This window comes from Delphinapterus leucas, chromosome 6 (assembly GCF_059928025.1).
Source record: "Delphinapterus leucas isolate spDelLeu-1000000601 "Yukka" chromosome 6, BTC_Dleu_Yukka2, whole genome shotgun sequence".
Taxonomy (NCBI): Eukaryota; Metazoa; Chordata; class Mammalia; order Artiodactyla; family Monodontidae; genus Delphinapterus; species Delphinapterus leucas.
In genome coordinates this window covers 27,051,406-27,073,815 of record NC_143134.1, presented here as the reverse complement: position 1 = coordinate 27,073,815, position 22,410 = coordinate 27,051,406, and the positions used below count along the sequence as shown (strand labels likewise).

At 37.6% G+C, this 22,410-nt stretch overlaps 1 protein-coding gene across 1 annotated transcript in view; it reads left to right on the top strand.

The window, feature by feature from the left end:
* The first annotated feature begins 909 nt into the window (after positions 1-909).
* LOC111167644 (contactin-associated protein-like 3) overlaps positions 910-22,410 on the top strand; it is a 187,695-nt gene continuing 166,194 nt past the window's right edge. The window contains exon 1 of the mRNA XM_089912900.1: positions 910-1,067. Coding sequence (XP_089769026.1) covers positions 983-1,067 — 85 coding nt within the window. The 5' untranslated portion in view covers positions 910-982. The remainder of the gene's footprint in view (positions 1,068-22,410) is intronic.

The window sequence follows — 22,410 nt, the reverse complement described above, 5'->3', positions numbered from 1 at the left end:
ATGACTTTTATATTCCATCATTTTTCAATATGAACTTTTGAGTAATTGTATTAAAGAATTTGAATGGAAAGGAATACACATACAGTATATAGAAGTTGATTCAAAACTCTTCATTCTTCAATTAAATGTATTCAATTTACCTACTTAACATAAGGTCACTTCCGTGATGATATTTGGAGTAAGATTCCTTCTCCCAGTGTGCCAGTTTTTAGTTTTATATATCTGCTGACCACAATTCTCAAATCTCCAAGTAGGAATATACATAATAAAATGCTGACATTATAGTAGAAGTCGGGTCGGTGTTTTAATTAATTATTTTTTAATTTTATTTTTTTCCGGCTTTTTGAGGTGTATTTTGACACACAACACTGTATATATAACCGTATATATTTCTAAATGATTCCCATAATAAGGTTCTTTAGGTTTTTATTTTTAAATATGAATCATTAAATGAGTTGAGAAAACAAAAGCAGTCTTTTTTACAACAGTTCTCAGTACATGTAAATATTTTCCTCAAACCGGATTAGTTACTTGTCCTAACTTCTTTTCAACCAAAAAAAAAATACATTTTTCCTAGCATCAGTGTTAATGTTCAAGCATCATCAGCGTGGTGAAGCTCGGTCTCAGACTGAAGTCCACTGAGCTGCTCAGCTGTTCAGAGTGGGAAACCTGCAGGTGAAGGAGCTAGGACCGCGGATTCGGATTCGGAGCAAGCTCAGGTTGAAGACCTTCACCGACTTGACTCGCACTTCCTCCCGCCACCGCCAGGAGCGCCCGGGACGCGTGGAGCTCGCAGCGCGGCGGGAGCGGGTGGGGGTGTGGCTGCAGGCTGGGGCTCCCGCCCCGCCGGCTGCGCGGGTTCGCCGAGCCGGGAGGAGGGAGCGCTGGCCACCCTGAGCGGGAGGGAGCTTGCAGACCCCGGCTCAGAGCAGCTGTCTGGACGCCGTGGGTTTTGGGGTGGGGAGCCCCGGCGACTGTGAACATGGACCCCGCCGCGGGAGCCTGTCTCAGGATGCTCTTTCTTTTGTCTGCCCAGCCCTGGAGTACATTAGCAGCAGGGAATACTTGTGAGTACAGCAAATCTTTTAAAACTTATACTGACAACTTAGAATTCGTGTTTTTAAAAAAATAATTGAATTTTACAAATGGAATCACTGGCCTGTTTCTGAAAATGAGGCATTTAAAAAACATCGCAAAGTCCCAACGCTTGGATAGGATGGTTTACAATGGTTTTTCCACTTGTCAAGTCTGTAATACACAAAGCCTGTTTTAACTTGTCTGGAGCTGAATTTCGTCTGTGTGCTGTTGTTTTGAATATTCACTGAGAAAACTCAAGTTCTAGTAAAACCTAAAATTAACATGAGAATATTGAGGCAGAGAGAGACCAGAGCGAGAATTGCAGGAGATGAGGAGAGAAGAGCATGCCAATATGTCATTTATTTCTTTTTACTATTAACTTATTTTGCAGGATTTATGTCAGAAAAGAAATCGCTGGCCGACCTGGCCGTGTCCTGCATTAGCGTAGATGTTTGCAGTTGGCGCCCTGCGGAATCGGGTACCAAGAACTCGGGCGCTGCAGCGGCGGGCAGGCTCTGCAGCAGAGCCCAGGCGGCAAACCTGGATAGTCCCCAGAATTACGAGAAGGATAGACCCCTCAGAAGTAGAAGGCTTTTGCTTAAAGGAAAAACATAACCTGCCATTCAGGTTCATTTGCAAGTGCACATGCTTGTATATTGTGATGTGCTGTGTTTCTGATTTTGTTGGTTCAGTGAAGATGTATTAACCTCTCAGTTCTGGACTGGCAATGTGAGTCTGATCTAAAGATGCTAGCCAGATTGATTCAGCGGACCTCAAGGCATTTTAATCTGGAAATCAGAAAAAGTTTTCGAAGTGTTATTCAGATTGAAATCTCCATCATAGGGCTTTTCTTTCCTTGAGGGATTTTAAGAAAGTCCCCTTAGTCCTACATCCACATCCCATCCCCCTCAAGAATTTTTTAAAAATCAGGTTGTAGGGAGTAAGGCAAGCTATTATGCATTTCAAGAAAGTGCTAGTAGGCATGTTAGAAACCGAACTTGTTGCTGGGTATCCAGTTTTATCTGGGGGTGGGGTGGGCTGGGGAACTCTGCCCTTACCAGGAAGTTTGTGCTAAAGTGAAAAGCATTTTGCACAAATAGTTACCCTTCCAGCATTCATCCATATATGCCCCGAGGCTGTGATAAGTTTGTGTTGTCATCATGTAGTATCAGCTCATTTAATGCCATATTATATGAGTCACTCCTGAAAATGAGCCTTAGTCTCCTTTAAGAAAATACTGCCCCGTGTTTCAGAATTTTAATTCAGCTTTGGGCACAATTTCCATGAATCAATTAAAATAGAGGCATTTACATGAAATCCTTAGGTCCTGCAGTAAAGCATTTATCACTTTGCTAAGAAATTAAAAATGACTAGTACTAAATGATTTGCTAGCATAAAAGAATTGTAGAATAATTTAACATAGTACACTGAGGTGCAATGAAAAAGTCACCAGAGGTCACTCTTACTTAAAGGAAACATGGCTTCAAAAATCCTTCCCTTAGAAGAAGAGCGCTGTGCTGCCTTTCTTGTCTCCTTAGTTGTGATTACAGGATATTGCAAGATCAGTTATTTTGATATTTCTTTATTTTCTGTTTGTATTATATTCCCTGAAATCCACAGAGGTATCATGTTCTTCATACTGAGCATCTTTTTTAAGAGTCACATGCTCTGAGGTGCTCGGTGTCTGAATATCCAGACAGATATCCTTTTCTGAATTGGATATATCTCTAAGCTCAGTTCGTCTGGGTCTCTGGCTGAGTCTTCAAATGTCAATGCTAGTTTTCACTTTTCAGCCTCTGTTTTATTTAGATGTGTTTAGTACTCTTATTAAAAGTTCAGTAAGTTAAAAGTACCTATGTAAATTTGCATAGCTAAGAACATTTTAGATACTATAGTTAGAGTCCTTGATCACCACAAAGATGGCTATTATAGTTGTTCAAGTGTCAAGTATATATTTAAATGTCTTTGCAAACTTAAAGCTTCATAGAGGCTACACAAACTGTGTTTGATAATTGATGGCTAATATCATTTGACAGTATCCTTTGTAGCAGTAGAAGTAATGGTGAATGAATCTTATTATAGTCTAGATTAGCTAATTTGACCAATTGGGTTTTTCCTTAACTCTCGAATATTTGGGAGGTGTTTGTTTGTATGTGTAGATGTATATACAAGCAAGGTATTTCAAACCCGTATTTGAAATTTGTTACTACATAAATCAAGGTAGAGGGTTCTTTTAGTCCTGTCCCATCATTTGAGAAATTCTAAAGAGGAGTTTGCCAGCAGGATGGGATTTAGGCTACCAACAAGAAATCACGAACATCAGCATTTGCTCAAGTCTTTTGATTGCTAACCTTTTATTCCTAAGAAGTGTTTTAAGAACTCAAGTAATCTTTTCAGACAAGACTTTAAAACTAACAAAAATGAAATATTCTTAAGCTCTGATAAAATAATGAGAACTGTATGTAAATTTTTAAAAAGGTAAAGATCTTCTCCCCAGAAGGATACAGTGACATTTTCCCTCTATTTACAACTGGTTCTCAGTAGTAAATTAGTCAGACGGGGGGGTCAACCTGGGTGAGGTTCTGGCATAAGACATACTCTCATACAGAACTTGGTTGAAACATTTGACATCTCAGGAATTATCCATGTTTTGACATGAATCTTTATAATTAATGGGAAATTTTAAGTCAGGAGGAGTCTACACAGGGCGAGAGTAATGTTTCTAAATAGCCAAAAACATGGGTTTTTTTTTTCTCTTATATTCTGTCTTTTTGAAGATAAAACAAGTTGAATGGACAGCATCCTCTAAAATATGGCCTAGGACCTGATATTTAAAAATTGTGCATCTCTACTTGGTCTGCCTTCTAGAACTCTTTGTATTTAGTCAAGATGAAAGTGTTATTCTAATGGAGTTATCCTCTTAAATGGAACGCAAGAGGAAAGTTAGAATACAGATTCCAAGTTAGAGTCCTGCTTTCCAGAAGTTGTTGTGCAGACAGTGGTTGGTTTGCTCACTTCCTACCATGAGCCACAAGTGGAAGAGGGCAATAGCTCTCTGTTTTAGGATTATCCCTGTGAATCTACTATTTGTTTATGAACTTTCAGATCTTTTGGGGGGGAGGAAGAAGAGATATAATCTGAATAAGAAAATGTCAATATTTTGATTGCATATTTAGTGTTGTAAATCTGTCTCCTGGATCGCATGTCACTTTGAGGAGTAATGTTCACTCTTTCCTGATTAAGGAACAACACAACTGGAATTTACAGCTGAATTATTTTCCCCATATAAGTAAAGTACAAGCTATAGCTAGTAGCTGCTGTCCTCCCTCCCTAACTCTACTCCCCAGTGAATAGAAAAAGGACTGAAGTCTCTGAAAAGGTCTGAAGCCAGTGTTAGACATTTCAGCCACTGTTGATGGTGATTATTTGATGTAAATGATGACATTTATAGACCCAGGGGTTCAATTTAGTGAGTGTTATACACTCATCCGCACCTTGTTAAATCTCAGTACTTGTAATTTTCTCTAGAAGTCTCCTTTTGTTTCCTTCCCCTGTCAAAAGTGCCCTTCTTGTTGTGAGAATAAAAGATGTATTTCTGGCCCACTACAGGTGGGGCACACAGCTTGAATCACTGTTCTAGGAGTGGTAATCAGGATTTGTTTTTATCCAACAAGGTCTCTTCCCTGTTACGTCCTGCATATATATGAGAGGTCTCTGCCCTTGGTTGGGGGAGCAGATCAAGCCCATTTTGTTGGCCAACATGAGAGACAAACATGTGATCTTCATGTAATACCTAGTGCTTGATCTAGGCAAATATATTAGCACCTCAATTTGAAGATTCGTATCAGATTTGAATCCTTTCTTCACTGGAGCAATGGCTCCTTATGTGCTAAAATGTTACTGTATCATCTTTAATGAAAGTTTATTAATATGATCCTCTAATAGATATTATCACACAATATTATTCTTTTAAAATAAAAATAACATATATAGTATAATAGTGAGACACTTGCTGTATAAATTATCCTAACCCAATAACATGATGAACCTTAAGAATTTGGTATAAAAATATATGCATTGCAGAATGGAGGAACTGAACATAATGCTACAACTGCTAAGAAGTATAAAATCGTGAGAATTGATTTAAGTGAATGTCTAATAGTGTGTTTATCATATGTCTCTTCTCAAGGATATTGTTTGTCAGAACTCCTGTCATTTCAATGGGCAGAGATTCTTTGTAATTATTTGCTAAGTGTCATCAACATATTCTGTTGCTATGTGAGCACAGTCAATCTCAAGTAATGCCACGTGTGCTAAGACAATACAGTCCATAAAGAAGTTTTCACCTTGGGTAATATGGACTAAAATCCTGCTACTGTTTTAATTGGTGCAGGCTTCTTTTTGCCTCAGTAGTGTGCTTAGTGGTTATCTAGAGTGAGTCGAATCCTCCAAGTTAATCAGGATTATCCCTGTGAATCTACTGTTTCTTTATGAATTTTCAGATCTTTGGGGAGGAAGAAGAGATATAATCTGAATAAGAAAATGTCAGTATTTTGGTTGATATTTAGATTGAATTATTTATGTCTGCCTACTTCTGAAAGGCATTAGACCATATGTAATATGTTCCTTGGTTCAGGGAGGGAGCCTATCAGAGGATGTGCCCCTGGAGCAGGTGAATGGGGAATCCATTCGTGATTCAGTGAAACATGTTGGGGAAAATGAGCATAGAATATAGAGAGAAGTATTTAGTAAGCACTGGAGCTTGGACTTTTTGGAAAGAGTCTTCAACAAACTGGTAAACAGACCGTGTTTTTAAAAAACATCATATTTGAATAAACTTCCCAGAAACACTGAGGTCAGAATATTTTTGAAAACTTAGGGAAAACAACATTTTTTTCTCCAAAAAAACTTACAAAGTCCATGTGACTATCAACACAGAGTGACAGGCGAGGCTAGAGCTGTGAGGGTCCTGAAGCTTATGCAACTGGGGGAGACTCTTTAAGCAAACAAACAAACAAAATGACCCTAAAGACACATTATCAGTGACCCTCCCACGCCTGAAAGCCTGTTCTGGGGAGAAGACTGGAGCTCGAGAATGTCTGCTCCTTTGAGTTGATTTGGAAAACAAACCCCAAATCATTCAAAAGTACTAAATAAAGGACATATTCACTAACAAAAATCTCAATTAACTGAGCAAATTTGAATTTGAATTTTTCCCTTTAAATCAAAATCAGAATTTGAATATACAAGTATACTTATAAAAGTATAAAAGAGTTCAAACAATTTGGAATGAATAGATCCAGGGTTTACCTGCAATTCTAATTCTAATCCTGAAAAACAAATATGAAATTAACCTCTGGATCTTCTCCCCACTTACTTTTCAGAGCCTTTAAAGGCTTGGCTTCAACATACAAAGTTCTTCAGAGCAACTTCTAAAGTGTTCGCACTCCATCTGCCTACCTGGGGCCCGCTGTGGTGCTGATTGCTATAGGCTCTGTTGTATTGTATTGATTAACTTTTAAAAACTGAATTATTTATGTCTACCTATTTCTGAGAGGCAGTAAACCATATGTAATATGTTCCTTCAAAATATCATACTTGTTTTTTCCAGTTTGAGTTCTATGGCATAAGGTTAAAATCTTTGTGCTAATTAAAGTTATACACAACTTGTAAATACTGTAAAAACTAACACAACATTGTAAATCAACTATACTCCAATGTAAAATAAAAAGTTAAAAAAAGAGAGGGTATGATAGAGTGACCTTTTGACGTTATGCAGGAACATTGTTTAATAGGCCCACGATTGTTTAATTACCTAGAAGAATGCACCCATGTCTGATTTGGTCATTTACTATTTGATTGGAGTTTAGACGCTGAAATTGATGATTTCTTTTTTTTTTTTTTCCAGGGACATATGGTAACTACAAAGGTTTTATTGCCCTGTAGGACATTGATCAGTTTTTATGTAACCTAGCAAATCTCATTCTAACGTTCTTCCATAAATGCCTGTAAATTCCTAGTTTCTCAAAATGCGCTTTTACTGGATTAGTCATTAATGAGTTTATGATTCTCTGACAGGCATTTGTTCTATATTTGTACGTGTTGTGTTTTTAACTTTCTGAAAATAATGCTCTGACAGAGATTGCACATGTCTGGTACGTGTATACATAACCTTATGTGATAATACATGTGCTTAGTTTGAGTGTTGCTTTACAGTAAATTTCCTTTCTGGTTCATTAGAAACTTTACTTTTCAATAATAATATAGGGAGTCTGGCTAGCAATAAAAATATTCTCCTTAGTTTCCTGGTAGTGGGTATTTTCAATGTGCTGATTTGAAATAGTATTGAAACATAAAGTACTTGAAATTTTGAGTAGTATAAAGTTAGAAACTATATAATTTATTTTAAATATATGCCCATTTAGTGGACCAGTTTAAAAAAAAACCTCCCTCCAAGGCTGTTAATCACAAATGAAAAAATGATATATTTTATCTAGGCTATGGCTTTTATTAAGTTTTTACTCGGTAGTACATTAGGAAAAGATACTCATGGAGGATGTGCTAGTTATAGCTAACTCATGGAGAGAAACTTAAAAAAAGTTGGTTTTTTAAACTGGCAAATATGATACTTTTGGATGTGTCACTTTAGGGATATGGTAAATGGTGTATCAGATATTTAAATTTATGTGTTCCTAAGTTGTATCACCTGTGGTTCCATCTCTGGCCTTAGTGGCTGTCACCTGTGGAGAAGGAATTTTTATGCCACGTGTTCACTGGACCACTGTGGGAGGAAGGGGCTGGTGAACCTTGTTTGGAATCAGTGACAGTTTCGATAACCTCAGAAGCCACTTAACACTGTGGCATAGACCTAGGGTCCCCACTGGCTCGTTTCAGTAGCATCTCATTACTTGGGGTGTTCAAGACCCAACAGAGGGTTTCTCTGGAGCTTAGGAGCAAGCACTGACATTGCTGCTTGGATGAATGCAGGAGTGACCTGCTGCCTTGAGACATAAGACCAGGTGCCACCTGCAGTTCTTAAGGTTGTAATTAGTTTTTATTTTAACGTTTATAAAGCCTCAGGCAACCAAAGAGCTTGATAAAGTTAAGCTAAATACACTCTTTCTTGGAGTGGTGAATTGGTGGGAGAAGTGGCAGAATGAACCCTGTGTGTGTACGTGTGTTTGTGTGTCTTAAGGGAGGCTGGTTGGGTAGAGAGACCTGCTGAAGGAATTAAAAACCACTGTCAATAGTTGTAAGAGAGGCACAGATTGGATTAGGTGACAATCCAGTTATGTGGGATTGAGCTATTTCTTACTTGTTACCATGCAGAACGGATGTTCTCCACTTTGGATTTCTGAGCATGTGAGCAATCAGGAAATACAAAGACATCTGCCCTGATCCAGTTGAAGCTATTACCTTCACGTGTCGGAGGTGTTTTGTGTTCTAGGATATTGGTATGCAGCCACCTTTAGAACCAGCAGCACTTAACCTGCCTCTGAGGCCTTCCCAGGTCCTGGTTCCTGTTAATATAGTTCTAAGGAATGGCTGGTAGGATTTTGATTTAAAGGTGAGTAGATTTAATAAAGGGAATCTGATTAACATTAGAAAATAATTCAGTAGTTTGATTCAGGTCAAGGAAAGTAATTTTAATATAAACTATTATGGAAGAAAATATTTTAAGAACTGTTAACTATTTTAATGTCTCAGATTTGGCTGATGTAAGAAAAATAATATGTTTCTATAGACATCTGTTCAAATATTTGGAGATTATCAAAATTAAGGATTTGTCATATAGCTTTACATTTGCTGTGTCTTTGATGATTAGAAACTTGAGAATAAGGACATTGCTATACACTAAAAGTATAATAATACAACATAAAAAGAAAAAAATAGCTGTGTAATGTCATCAAGCTGGCTAGCTCCTGTGTGTCTGTGATTCTTAGGCTTCTCTGCAACGTTGTGTTAATTCATGGAAGTTTTCTTTTTTTAATTAATTAATTTATTTATTTATTTTTGGTCTTCATTGTGGCACTGAGGCTACAGGCTTTCTCTAGTTGCGGCCAGCGGGGGTTACTCTTTGTTGTGGTGCGCGGGCTTCTCACTGAGGTGCCTTCTCTTGTTCCGGCGCACGGGCTCTAGGCGCAAGGGCTTCAGTAGTTGTGGTGCATGGGCTTAGTTGCTCCGCGGCATGTGGGATCTTCCGGGACCAGGGATCGAACCCGTGTTCCCTGCATTGGCAGGTGGACTCTTAACCACTACTCCACCAGGGAAGTCCCGATTCATGGAAGTTCTGATAAGAAAACCTGTGAGCCTTGACATTTCAGAGCACGTCCTTTTCTATGGTGTGAACCATGCTGTCATTGCGAGGGGTTAAAAAAATTGGGGGACTGAAAGAGGATATGTTGAATAGAGTTTAGTTAAGGTATGTATAAGAGAGTTTAAGGGAGCAAACGCCAAATTACTCTTTGCTTTCTTAAAGTGACAAGGAACATTTCTGAAAAATACTTTTCCTGGCATAGAACACAGTAGAATTGACAGATCTCAGAGTCAATTACCTATTAGAGGTAAGTCAAATGATCTATTTTGAGCTATGGTACAAGGTTAACAAACATAATATTGATTTTCCAGATTATGAGAATAAATTTTGGATCATAATTATTTACTATTCTTTTGTCATGATGAACTACTGATCTATTTTAAGAAACCTGAAAACCTGATCTTTGGGAGATTTGCATCGCTGATTTCACTTGTTCTTCTTCTAAGTGATAGGATTCATTTGTTGGAAGATAGGCTGCATGTTTGCCTAGGAAAAGTTCCTTTTCCTCATGAATATTGCTGCAAGGTGAAACAGGAGTGGGAAGATACATCCTGCAGGCTATTGCGCATTTGAGCATGAAAAGGACATATGTTGTATCTTTTTTTTGGGGGGGGCGGTACATGGGACTCTCACTGCTGTGGCCTCTCCCATTGCGGAGCACAGGCTCCAGACGCGCAGGCTCAGCGGCCATGGCTCACGGACCCAGCTGCCCCGCGGCATGTGGGATCTTCCCGGACCGGGGCATGAACCCGCGTGCCCTGCATCGGCAGGCGGACTCTCAACCACTGCGCCACCAGGGGAGCCCCATATGTTATATCTTAATCACGATCCCAGTTCCCTAGGGATGAGACTGGGTTACCCACCCTCCCAAAGCCTCCCTCCCAACCCCCAGCATCAACATGCCCAGAGCCTCCATGAGCATCTTCCTCCGTTTTCTTAGATGGAGGTGATGCCGAATGACTTTCTGGGTTGACTTAACGTGGATTTGGCCAGCCAAAGAGGTGTTCTTCCTCCTTCACTACTTCCTGTGGGATCCATCCCCCTGAGGTCTTCCACTGTTACTCCATTTCCCAGGTGTAAGAGGGACTGAAGTGGGAGGATATCAGTGAGAATGAAAAAGTGACACTGCACACAAAGAACACTTTCAGGACTTAATGGCTGTTTGATTATATGTGGAGTAATAAGAAATGGGAGTGTGAAGGACTGGGGTATTGGCAAGTGACTTAAACAAAACTGGTAATTGTTGGTTCACATCATTTCATTTCAGGCAAGGTTAGATCCAGATGAGCCTGTGCCATCAGGATCAGCCTCTCTTCATCTTTCAGCTCTGTCTTCCCAGTGTCAGCTTGATGCTCAGGCAGGAATCTGCTTGGTAGCTCCATGTCCAAGGTCAACCTTCCTAGTCGCAGTGATAGAGAGAATGCTTTCCTCTATTTGGACTTTGGTCCTTATTACCCTGAAGCACTAAGCATGTATTTATTTGTTTATTCCCTCAACTCAAGTCCAAGAAAGCAGAGACTTCCTCTTTCTTTTTTGTTGTTATTCCTACTTCCTAATCCCCAGAGCACAGGGATGGTCCTGGAAGACAGTGGGTTCTCAATACATATTTGTTGGTTAAGTAAAAAGGTGAATGATTCTCTTTCCCAAAACATCCAGCAAGATCCCCAGATCTGACTTTCACTGTTTTGTCTGTGTTGTGACTGCTCTTATCCAGCTGCTGTGACAGGAAAGGGTGGCCCTTGTGATCAGTGGTGGAGCCAGGAAGTGATGGCAACTTGTTCCTTGACCAGATGCTTTGACCGCATCACTTTGACAAGAAAGCAAAATGCACAATCCATTTAGGTAATTAGTTTAACATCTATTATGAAAAGCACTAGCTTTCAGGCTCCTATTGGCTTCATAGAACAGATGCTTGGTTACATATCTCCCTCCTTGATCAGATTTTAAACTTCCTGAAAACAGAATGACGCTTCTTTGTTCCTACAGTGCTTTGCTGATGGTACTCAGTAAGTACCAAATAAATGGAGAAATTAATATATTTTAAATATGCTACCTTGAAAGTATATAGAATATCTGCAGAATCCCTCTGTGTATTTTAGAATCATTTTTTAGGTGGCCTAATAAAAATGAATTTTTATGTGACTATCCCTGAGCTCTCTACTAGCCAACTGATTTGTTCATGGAAGGATCCATTGGCTGATTTTGAGTGTTTTGTTTTCTTCCAGTAGGAAAATGCCTGACATAATTTCTGACCCAAGGCTTTGATAAAAAGCATGGTGCCTGTTCTAAGAGTTGCTGGGAAGCCCTGAGGGAGAGCTGGAAAAGGCCAGGTGTCAGGGGAACTACCAAAGACCAACAAGCAGCAAAGAGGAGGCCTTCTGGCAGGTATTATTAGGCAAGATGACTGTATCTAGGGAGATCTTGATCAAGTCTGATCTTAGCAAGCCTCCATATTCAGGAGGAGCCTGAAACAGAGGTGCCTGGGGGCAGTGTGTAATTGGCATTCTCCCCAAGCCTGGTTCATAGTGTCTACCTGACACTTGAAGCAGCATCTAATCCAGGTGGGAAAGGCTCACTGCACATCAGGGCAGAGGGCTTGCAGGTGCACAGGTGGCCACTGCACTTCAGTATAGGTGTCCATTTGTCTCCTTGACACCCATGAGGCTAAATTCATTTGGGTCACAGCTGCCTCTGGGAGTGAGAACCATGGACTCTGTGTCCAGTAACCTGCAACATCAAGTGGAAGCTCCCATTGTGCTTGCAGACTTGACCCCCTGGTCTAGGGTGAGGGATTTCTGAGTCTGTTTATGGCTGGCCATTATTGTCAACAAAACCTGTTATTATCTTTGAGAAGTCTTATGACTAGCTAGCTCAAAGGCATGACAAAATGCACATGCTATCACTTTAAGACTATCTCTGTTTTCAAACAAAGATTGTTTGTATTTTCAGAATTACATAGAAGGGCACAGTGGAGGTATATAAATGAAGATGATTCCAGCAGCACTCCTTCAAACAGCATAAAACTATAAAATTCAACAAGATGTACTAACATAATGAGTCACACTTTCAGATAGGCAGTGGAGTGGAGTGGTTATGAAAGGAATGTTTGGATTAGGTTTCTGCTCCCACTGATTAATGCCAGCTGTGTGACCCTGGGTAATTTGCTTATCCTTTCTGTGTCTCAGTTTCCTTGTCTCCAAAAATATAAGTAATAATTATACCCCATCTCATAGACCTGTTATGAAGATTAAATTAATTAATATATATAAATAATGCCTGGAACATAGTAAGTCCTCAGTGAATTTTAGCCATTACTATTGCTCCTGTTAATCTCAAGTGTAAAATCAGAAATGTGACTTTGGTCCATGACTTTGGGTAGAATAATCAGATAAGCAATTTTAGGGAAAGGCATTTATACTGGGTATTTCCATTATTCAAAGTATTATCACTAATACTGCAAGATTAAGACAATATTACAAAAGAAGAATATTTAAAAATAAGTTTATGTCATAGAATTAGAAACTCTAACAGTACATTGATATGTTTCAGCTATCTGTAATATTATATCTCTCTAAACAATAAAGCTTTTCAGATTAAGCTATTTGGATTAAATTGTCACTAGCAACTTTAACTTCTTTTAGTTTCATATATATATATATATATATTTTTTAACATCTTTATTGGAGTATAATTGCTTAACAATGGTGTGTTAGCTTCTGCTTTATAACAAAGTGAATCAGTTATACATATACATATGGTCCCATATCTCTTCCCTCTTGCGTCTCCCTCCCTCCCACCCTCCCTATCCCACCCCTCCAGGTGGTCACAAAGCACCGAGCTGATCTCCCTGTGCTATGCGGCTGCTTCCCACTAGCTATCTATTTTACGTTTGGTAGTGTATATATGTCCATGCCTCTCTCTCGCTTTGTCACAGCTTACCCTTCCCCCCGCCATATCCTCAAGTCCATTCTCTAGTAGGTCTGTGTCTTTATTCCCGTCTTACCCCTAGGTACTTCATGACCTTTTTTTTTTCTTAGATTCCATATATATGTGTTAGCATACGGTATTTGTTTTTCTCTTTCTGACTTACTTCACTCTGTATGACGGACTGACTCTAGGTCCATCCACCTTGCTACAAATAACTCAATTTCGTTTCTTTTTATGGCTGAGTAATATTCCATTGTGTATATGTGCCACATCTTCTTTATCCATTCATCCGATGATGGACACTTAGGTTGCTTCCATGTCCTGGCTATTGTAAATAGAGCTGCAATGAACATTGTGGTACATGACTCTTTTTGAATTATGGTTTTCTCAGGGTATATGCCCAGTAGTGGGATTGCTGGGTCGTATGGTAGTTCTATTTGTAGTTTTTTAAGGAACCTCCATACTGTTCTCCATAGTGGCTGTATCAGTTTACATTCCCACCAACAGTGCAAGAGTGTTCCCTTTTCTCCACACTCTCTCCAGCATTTATTGTTTATAGATTTTTTGATGATGGCCATTCTGACCGGTGTGAGATGATATCTCATTGTAGTTTTGATTTGCATTTCTCTAATGATTAATGATATTGAGCATCATTTCATGTGTTTGTTGGCAATCTGTATATCTTCTTTGGAGAAATGTCTATTTAGGTCTTCTGCCCATTTTTGGATTGGGTTATGTGTTTTTTTGTTATTGAGCTGCATGAGCTGCTTATCAATTTGGACATGAATCCTTTGTCAGTTGCTTCATTTGCAAATATTTTCTCCCATTCTGAGGGTTGTCTTTTGGTCTTGTTTATGGTTTCCTTTGCTGTGCAAAAGCTTTGAAGTTTCATTAGGTCCCATTTGTTTATTTTTGTTTTTATTTCCATTTCTCGAGGAGGTAGGTCAAAAAGGACCTTGCTGTGATTTATGTCATAGAGTGTTCTGCCTATGTTTTCCTCTAAGAGTTTGATAGTTTCTGGCCTTACATTTAGGTCTTTAATCCATTTTGAGTTTATTTTTGTGTATGGTGTTAGGGAGTGATCTAATTTCATACTTTTACATGTACCTGTCCAGTTTTCCCAGCACCACATATTGAAGAGGCTGTCTTTTCTCCACTGTATGTTCTTGCCTCCTTTATCAAAGATAAGGTGACCATATGAAGGAAACGATAGCAAAGATCAATAAAACTAAAAGCTGGTTCTTTGAGAAGATAAACAAAATTGATAAACCTTAGCCAGACATATATTTTTCCATTAGCTGAAAAGGACTCCCCAGATCAAGACAATATGCCTCTGAAACATATACTGCTTGTTATCCGGCTGTTTTTTATGAAGTCTTCTAAGACATATAGTATCTGACCATCAATATGGATTGTTTGACATTTATGATAGTGAAATGAGTGTTAGTGTCCAAGTCGAACGTATTTTGTATGCTTTGGAATGTCATCTCACTTAGAATGGGTATGAAAACTTTGGTGTGGATCCTTGGAAAGAGAGCATTACTGCTTGATTCTGAAAGGTTAGGTTTAGCCCCATCTCTTGAATTTTCTCATGTCCCCTTTTCTGCAGTTATCCCATTACTGACTTATTCAAACCCTCTAAATCTCTGGCATTTACTATTTTTAAAAAATTATTTATTTATTTTTGGCTATGTTGGGTCTTCGTTTCTGTGCGAGGGCTTTCTCTAGTTGCAGCGAGCAGGGGCCTCTCTTCATCGTGGTGCACGGGCCTCTCACTATCGCGGCCTTCTTGTTGGGGAGCACAGGCTCCAGACACGCAGGCTCAGTAGTTGTGGCTCACGGGCCTAGTTGCTCCGCGGCATGTGGGATCTTCCAAGACCAGGGCTCGAACCCGTGTCCCCTGCACTGGCAGGCAGATTCTCAACCACTGCACCACCAGGAAAGCCCTGGCATTTACTATTGTGGTCTTCATGATTTTCCTGTCTCTACCTCACCTCCTTCTGATCCATTTGCTATCCTGCTGCCAGAATAATCTTTCTAAAGACCACTTACCTGATGATCTTGCTTTTCTGGGTAAAGATTTTCGAATCTTCCCTCACATCACACACACACACACACACACACACACACACACACACACACACACACTTATTCCTTGAAAGGTCCCTTCCCTTCACTTACTGTTCCTAGTCCCTCCTTTAACTGACCCTAAAGTACAACCACCACCTAGCTACACTGGCATTCTTCCATCAGGACTTTCACTTACCCCTCCCTCTACTTCTGGCACTTTCTCTCCACGTCTTGTCTTCCTGTTGACTACAGTCATCTAGGCTCTTACAGATCCATTTCCAGGAAACATATGCTCACAATAAAAATAAAAACATAAAATGCAAGAGGAAGAATCATCAGAAATAATAAACTACAGAATTAGACCAAAATAAATGTATATATTGAAATAGATTTAGGATATAAAATTTGTTTTATATGTATAAAGAAATAAAAGATTAGAAGAATGAAAGAATAAGAGACTATCAAAATGATCAAGTAGAATTGAAAAAGTAATATTGAGAAATGAAAAATGTAATCACTGAAATAAAGAATTTAGTGAATGCTGAAAGAGCAGATTAGACACAGGTGAAGAGAGACTCAACAAATTAGAAGACACATTTGAAATAAATAACCAGCATGCACCACAGAGAGATGAAGAGATGGAAAATATGAAAGCCAGGTTAGGGGACAGGGTACACTGATTGATTTTTGTATCTGATCTGAGTTCTAGAAGGAAGAGCATGTGGGAAAAAGAAATACTAAAGAGATAATCTATGGGAATTGCCCAGAATTGAAGAGAGTCACCAATGTTTAGATTCAGGAAACCTCTCAAATCCCTAGTAATACAAAGGAAAATAAATTCCCACCCAAAACAACACTTTATATTGGAACTGTAGAACACCAGAATCAAGAGATGTTAAAAGCAGATAAAAGATAAGTATAACAAATAAACAAACAAAATCAGAGACAAGAACTGTTAAAGTTCTGAGAGGGAATAATTACCAACCAAGGATTGTAGACTCTGACTTTCTCTTTCTTTCTCTTTCAAGAATGAAGGTAAGATAAAGCCATTTACAGAAATATAAAATCAAAGAGCATTTAAGACGAATTAACCTTCACTAAAGAAGTGTTAATGGATATACTTAGCAAGAAAGAAAATTATTACAGAGGGCAGTTATGAGTACTTATAATCTAGTAGCTAGAAACAAATGGCAGGTCCTCAGGTATAATCACATATTTGAACAGTAATAAAGCTGTTTGTACAGCAACATCTTTATGAAGTTGATGGAATTAAAAGGAAGAAGACAAGATAAATCTAAGTGATCAATTGAAAATATAGTTGGAAAAGGCTTACCAGACTTAAAGCATTCTAAGGTTCCTGCATTATTTTGTTTAATTTTAGGCTTTGTTAAATTGTTAAGCAGAATGTAGTGTAAAATTTTAAGGATGACCACTAAAAGAAGAGTAATAGGACATATACATTTCAAACCAGTAGGAAAAATGGAATGGGATGGGGATAGATTCCAGTCTGTTCAACAGAAAGCAAGAAGAGAGGGGAGGAGAAAATAACTGAGAAAAATAGACAAATAAGCATAAAATAGAATAAAATGAAGTGATAAGGATATAGAAGTTTGAATAAATTATTTCCAACTTTGATTTTAAGGGTATATATATAACAGTTAGAAAATATTATTCAGGCTTTTCAATTACATGTGGAATATTTACATTTTTACTTAACCATAAAAGCAGTTTCAATAAATTTAAAAGAATTAGTAACATAAAAATAAAATTTCTTAAAACTGAAAAGCAATAATGTATCTCAATTATAAAAGCTCATATTGTGCTGAGTTAGATGAATGGAAAACAATAATTAAAAAAAAAAACCTAGAAACATGGTCACATTTTAAACCACCAAAAATAATGATATAAACTGATTTGCTATAATGAAATGAGAGCTAGTTTGACTTCAGCAGAGCTGTAATACCAGAAGCAAAAAGAAATATAAAAATAATATAAGTTCTGAAGGAAAATGACTTTTTTACTAGAAACTATTATTTAAACCATCGTAAAACATGACTGGAGAGGATGAAGAAGGGGACTAAAATCTTGCTAATATTCTTTGAGAAATAGGTAAAATTTAACCATAGACATTGTTTAAAAATTGAGATAAAGTATTGCATTATAAATAGAAGGATGATCAGTAGAAAATAAATTAAATGTGATATTTTGTGTACTTTTCAAAATCATGAAACTGATTTTCCTCCTCAGAAAAAGTCCTATTTTCTGTTTAATGTTTTATTATGATTGCATGTTTTTTCATTCATTGTTCTTTCACCTGATAGTGAGAATATTCTTGGTTAAACAAAGCAAGTTTGTACTTTAGAATAGGCATATGAGGCTATTTAAGCATGTGGATTTTTTTTTACCCAATATATTTTTTTTTATAGACTACTGTTGGCTTGCGGAAGCAGGCCTGTGAAAACTGTTAAGGATGATGAGTAGCACCACTGGGTGGATTTGGGTGACACAATGTGATTCATGCCCTTGGCATCTTACTATTATATGTAGAAATTTTCACCAATTATTGTTGCTGATAAATAACTCAAACATTTTCCTGTAAGTGATTAAAATATTTGTCTATTTCTCAGATTTTTAAATAGAATGAAATTGGATCTTATCATGCATTTTCTATAAAAATCTGGAGTTCCCTTTAGGTTAACAGATTTGTATCTTTTATAAACTAATTTTAAGTTCTATAATCTTACATAATGCTTATATTTAGTCTTATGTATAATATACATATAGTCAGGTATACGAAAGAAAAGGCCATTTCCATACCTGGTATAATTCAACAAATCCTGTGAATTTTTAATTCCTACTTGCTGCAGAATTAAAATGTTTCACCTTCTATTTGACATGAGTGCTGTACACCAGCACAGTTTGGAAGTTTCGTACAGAAAGAGAAAAAAATACCCTCTTCAGTTAAATTTTTAAAGAAATGTTTCACTGTACCTTGTGAAAATAATACCAAATAGTTATTTTATCTTTTTTTTTTTTGCAAATATGGACATTTTTTTAAACATCTTTATTGGAGTATAATTGCTTTACACTGGTGTATTAGCTTCTGCATCATAACAAAGTGAATCAGCTATATGTATACATATATCCCCATATCCCCCATATCTCTTCCCTCTTGCGTCTCCCTTCCTCCCACCCTCCCTATCCTACTCCTATAGGTGATCACAAAGCACTGAGCTGATCGCCCTGTGCTATAGGGCTGCTTCCCACTAGCTATCTATTTTACATGTGGTAGTGTATATATGTCCATGCCACTCTCTCACATTGTCCCAGCTTACCCTTCCCCCTCCCCATATCCTCAAGTCCATTCTCTAGTAGGTCTGCATCTTTATTCCCGTCTTGCCCCTAGGTTCTTCATGACCATTCTTTTTTTTCCCCTTAGATTCCATATAAATGTGTTAGCATACGGTATTTGTTTTTCTTTTTCTGACTTACTTCACTCTGTATGACAGACTCTAGGTCCATCCACTTCACTACAAATAACTCAATTTCGTTTCTTTTTATGGCTGAGTAATATTCCATTGTGTATATGTGCCACATCTTCTTTATCCATTCATCCGATGATGGACACTTAGGTTGCTTCCATGTCCTGGCTATTGTAAATAGAGCTGCAATGAACATTGTGGTACATGACTCTTTTTGAATTATGGTTTTCTCAGGGTATATGCCCAGTAGTGGGATTGCTGGGTCGTATGGTAGTTCTATTTGTAGTTTTTTAAGGAACCTCCATACTGTTCTCCATAGTGGCTGTATCAGTTTACATTCCCACCAACAGTGCAAGAGTGTTCCCTTTTCTCCACACCCTCTCCAGCATTTATTGTTTGTAGATTTTTTGATGATGGCCATTCTGACCGGTGTGAGATGATATCTCATTGTAGTTTTGATTTGCATTTCTCTAATGATCAATGATGTTGAGCATTCTTTCATGTGTTTGTTGGCCATCTGTATATCTTCTTTGAAGAAATGTCTGTTTAGGTCTTCTGCCCATTTTTGGATTGGGTTGTTTGTTTTTTTGATATTGAGCTGCTTGTAAATTTTGGACATTAATCCTTTCTCAGTTGCTTCATTTTCAAATACTTTCTCCCATTCTGAAGGTTGTCTTTTCGTCTTGCTTATGCTTTCCTTTGCTGTGCAAAAGATTTTAAGTTTCATTAGGTCCCACTTGTTTATTTTTGCTTTAATTTACATTTCTCTAGGAGGTGGGTCAAAAAGGATCTTGCTGTGATTTATGTCATAGAATGTTCTGCCTATGTTTTCCTCTAAGAGTTTTATAGTGTCTGGCCTTCCTTTAGGTCATTAATCCATTTTGAGTTTATTTTTGTGTATGGTGTTAGGGAGTATTCTAATTTCATTCTTTTCCATGTAGCTGTCCAGTTTTCCCAGCACCACTTATTGAAGAGGCTCTCTTTTCTCCATTGTATATTCTTGCCACCTTTATCAAAAATAAGGTGACTGTATATGTGTGGGTTTATCTCTAGGCTTTCTATCCTGTTCCATTGATCTATATTTCTGTTCTTGTGCCTGTACCATACTGTCTTGATTACTGTAGCTTTGTAGTATAGTCTGAAGTCAGGGAGCCTGATTCCTCCACCTCCGTTTTTCTTTCTCAAGATTGCTCTGGCTATTCGGGGTCTTTTATGTTTCCATGCAAATTATGAAATTTTTTGTTCTACGTCTGTGAAAAATTCCAGTGGTAGTTTGATAGGGGTTGCATTGCATCTGTAGACTGCTTTGGGTAGTATAGTCATTTTCACAATGTTGATTCTTCCAATCCAAGAACATTGTATATCTCTCCATCTATTTGTATCATCTTTAATTTCTTTCATCAGTGTCTTATAGTTTTCTGCATACAGGTCTTTTGTCTCCTTAGGTAGGTTTATTGCTAGGTATTTTATTCTTTTTGTTGCAATGGTAAATGGGAGTGTTTCCTTAATTTCTCTTTCAGATTTTTCATCATTAGTGTATAGGAATGCAAGAGATTTCTGTGCATTAATTTTGTATCGTGCTACTTTACCAAATTCATTGATTAGCTCTAGTAGTTTTCTGGTAGCATCTTTAGGATTCTCTATGTGTAGTATCATGTTACCTGCAAACAGTGACAGCTTTACTTCTTCTTTTCCGATTTGGATTCCTTTTATTTCTTTTTCTTCTCTGATTGCTGTGGCTATAACTTCCAAATCTATGTTGAATAATAGTGGTGAGAGTGGGCACCCTTGTCTTGTTCCTGATCTAAGAGGGAATAGTTTCAGCTTTTCATCATTGAGGGAGATGTTGGCTGTGGGTTTGTCATATATGGCCTTTATTATGTTGAGATAGGTTCCCTCTATGCCTACTTCTGGGGGGTTTTTTATTATAAATGGGCGTTAAATTTTGTTGAAAGCTTTTTCTGCATCTTTTGAGATGATCATACTGTTTTTATCCTTCAGTTTGCTAATATGGTGTATCAATTGTTTGATTTGCACATATTGAAGAATCCTTTCATTCCTGGGATAAACCCCACTTGATCGTGATTTATGATCCTTTTAATGTGCTGTTGGATTCTGTTTGCTAGTATTTTGTTGAGGATTTTTGCATCTATGTTTATCAGTGATATTGGCCTGTAGTTTTCTTTCTTTGTGACATCTTTGTCTGGTTTTGGTGTCAGGATGATGGTGGCCTCGTAGAATGAGTTTGGGAGTGTTCCTCCCTCTGCTATATTTTGGAAGAATTTGAGAAGGATAGGTGTTAGCTCTTCTGTAAATGTTTGACAGAATTCGCCTGTGACACTATTTGGTCCTGGGCTTTTGTTTGTTGGAAGATTTTTAATCACAGTTTCAATTTCCCTGCTTGTGTTTTGTTTGTTTATATTTTCTATTTCTTCCTGGTTCAGTCTTAGAAGGTGGTGCTTTTCTAAGAATTTGTCCATTTCTTCCAGGTTGTCCACTTTATTGGCATAGAGTTGCTTGTGGTAATCTCTCATGATCCTTTGTATTTCTGCAGTGTCAGTTGTTACTTCTCCTTTTTCATTTCTAATTCTACTGATTTAAGTCTTCTCCCTTTTTTTTCTGTTGAGTGTGGCTAATGGTTTATCAATTTTGCTTATCTTCTCAAAGAACCAGCTTTTAGTTTTATTGATCTTTGCTATTTCCTTCATTTCTTTTTCATTTATTTCTGATCTGCTCTTTATGATTTCTTTCCTTCTGCTAAATTTGGGGTTTTTTTGGTTCTTCTTTCTGTAATTGCTTTAGGTGGAAGGTTAGGTTTTTTATTTGAGGTGTTTCTTGTTTCTTGAGGTAACATTGTATTGCTATAAACTTCCCTCTAGGACTGCTTTTGATGCATCCCATAGGTTTTGGGTGATTGTGTTTTCATTGTCATTTGTTTCTAGGTATTATTTGATTTCCTCTTTGATTTCTTTAGTGATCTCTTGGTTATTAAGTAGTGTATTGTTTAGCCTCCATGTGTTTGTATTTTTTACAGATTTTTTTCCTGTAATTAATATCTAGTCTCATAGTGTTGTGGTCGGAAAAAATACTTGATATGATTTCAATTTTCTCTAAATTTACCAAGGCTTGATTTGTGACCCAAGATATGATCTATCCTGGAGAATGTTCCATGAGCACTTGAGAAGAAAGTGTATTGTGTTGTTTTTGGGTGGAATGTCCTATAACTATCAATTAAGTCCATCTTGTTTAGTGTATCACTTAAAGCTTGTGTTTCCTTATTTATTTTCATTTTGGATGGTCTGTCCATTGGTGAAAGTGGGGTGTTAAAGTCCCCTACTGTGATTGTGTTACTGTTGATTTTCCCTTTTATGACTGTTAACATTTGCCTTATGTATTGAGGTGCTCCTATGTTGCATGCATAAATATTTACAATTTTTATATCTTCTTCTTGGATTGATCCTTTGATCATTATGTAGTTTCCTTCTTTGTCTCTTGTAATAGTCTTTGTTTTCAAGTCCAAATAATTATTTTATCTTT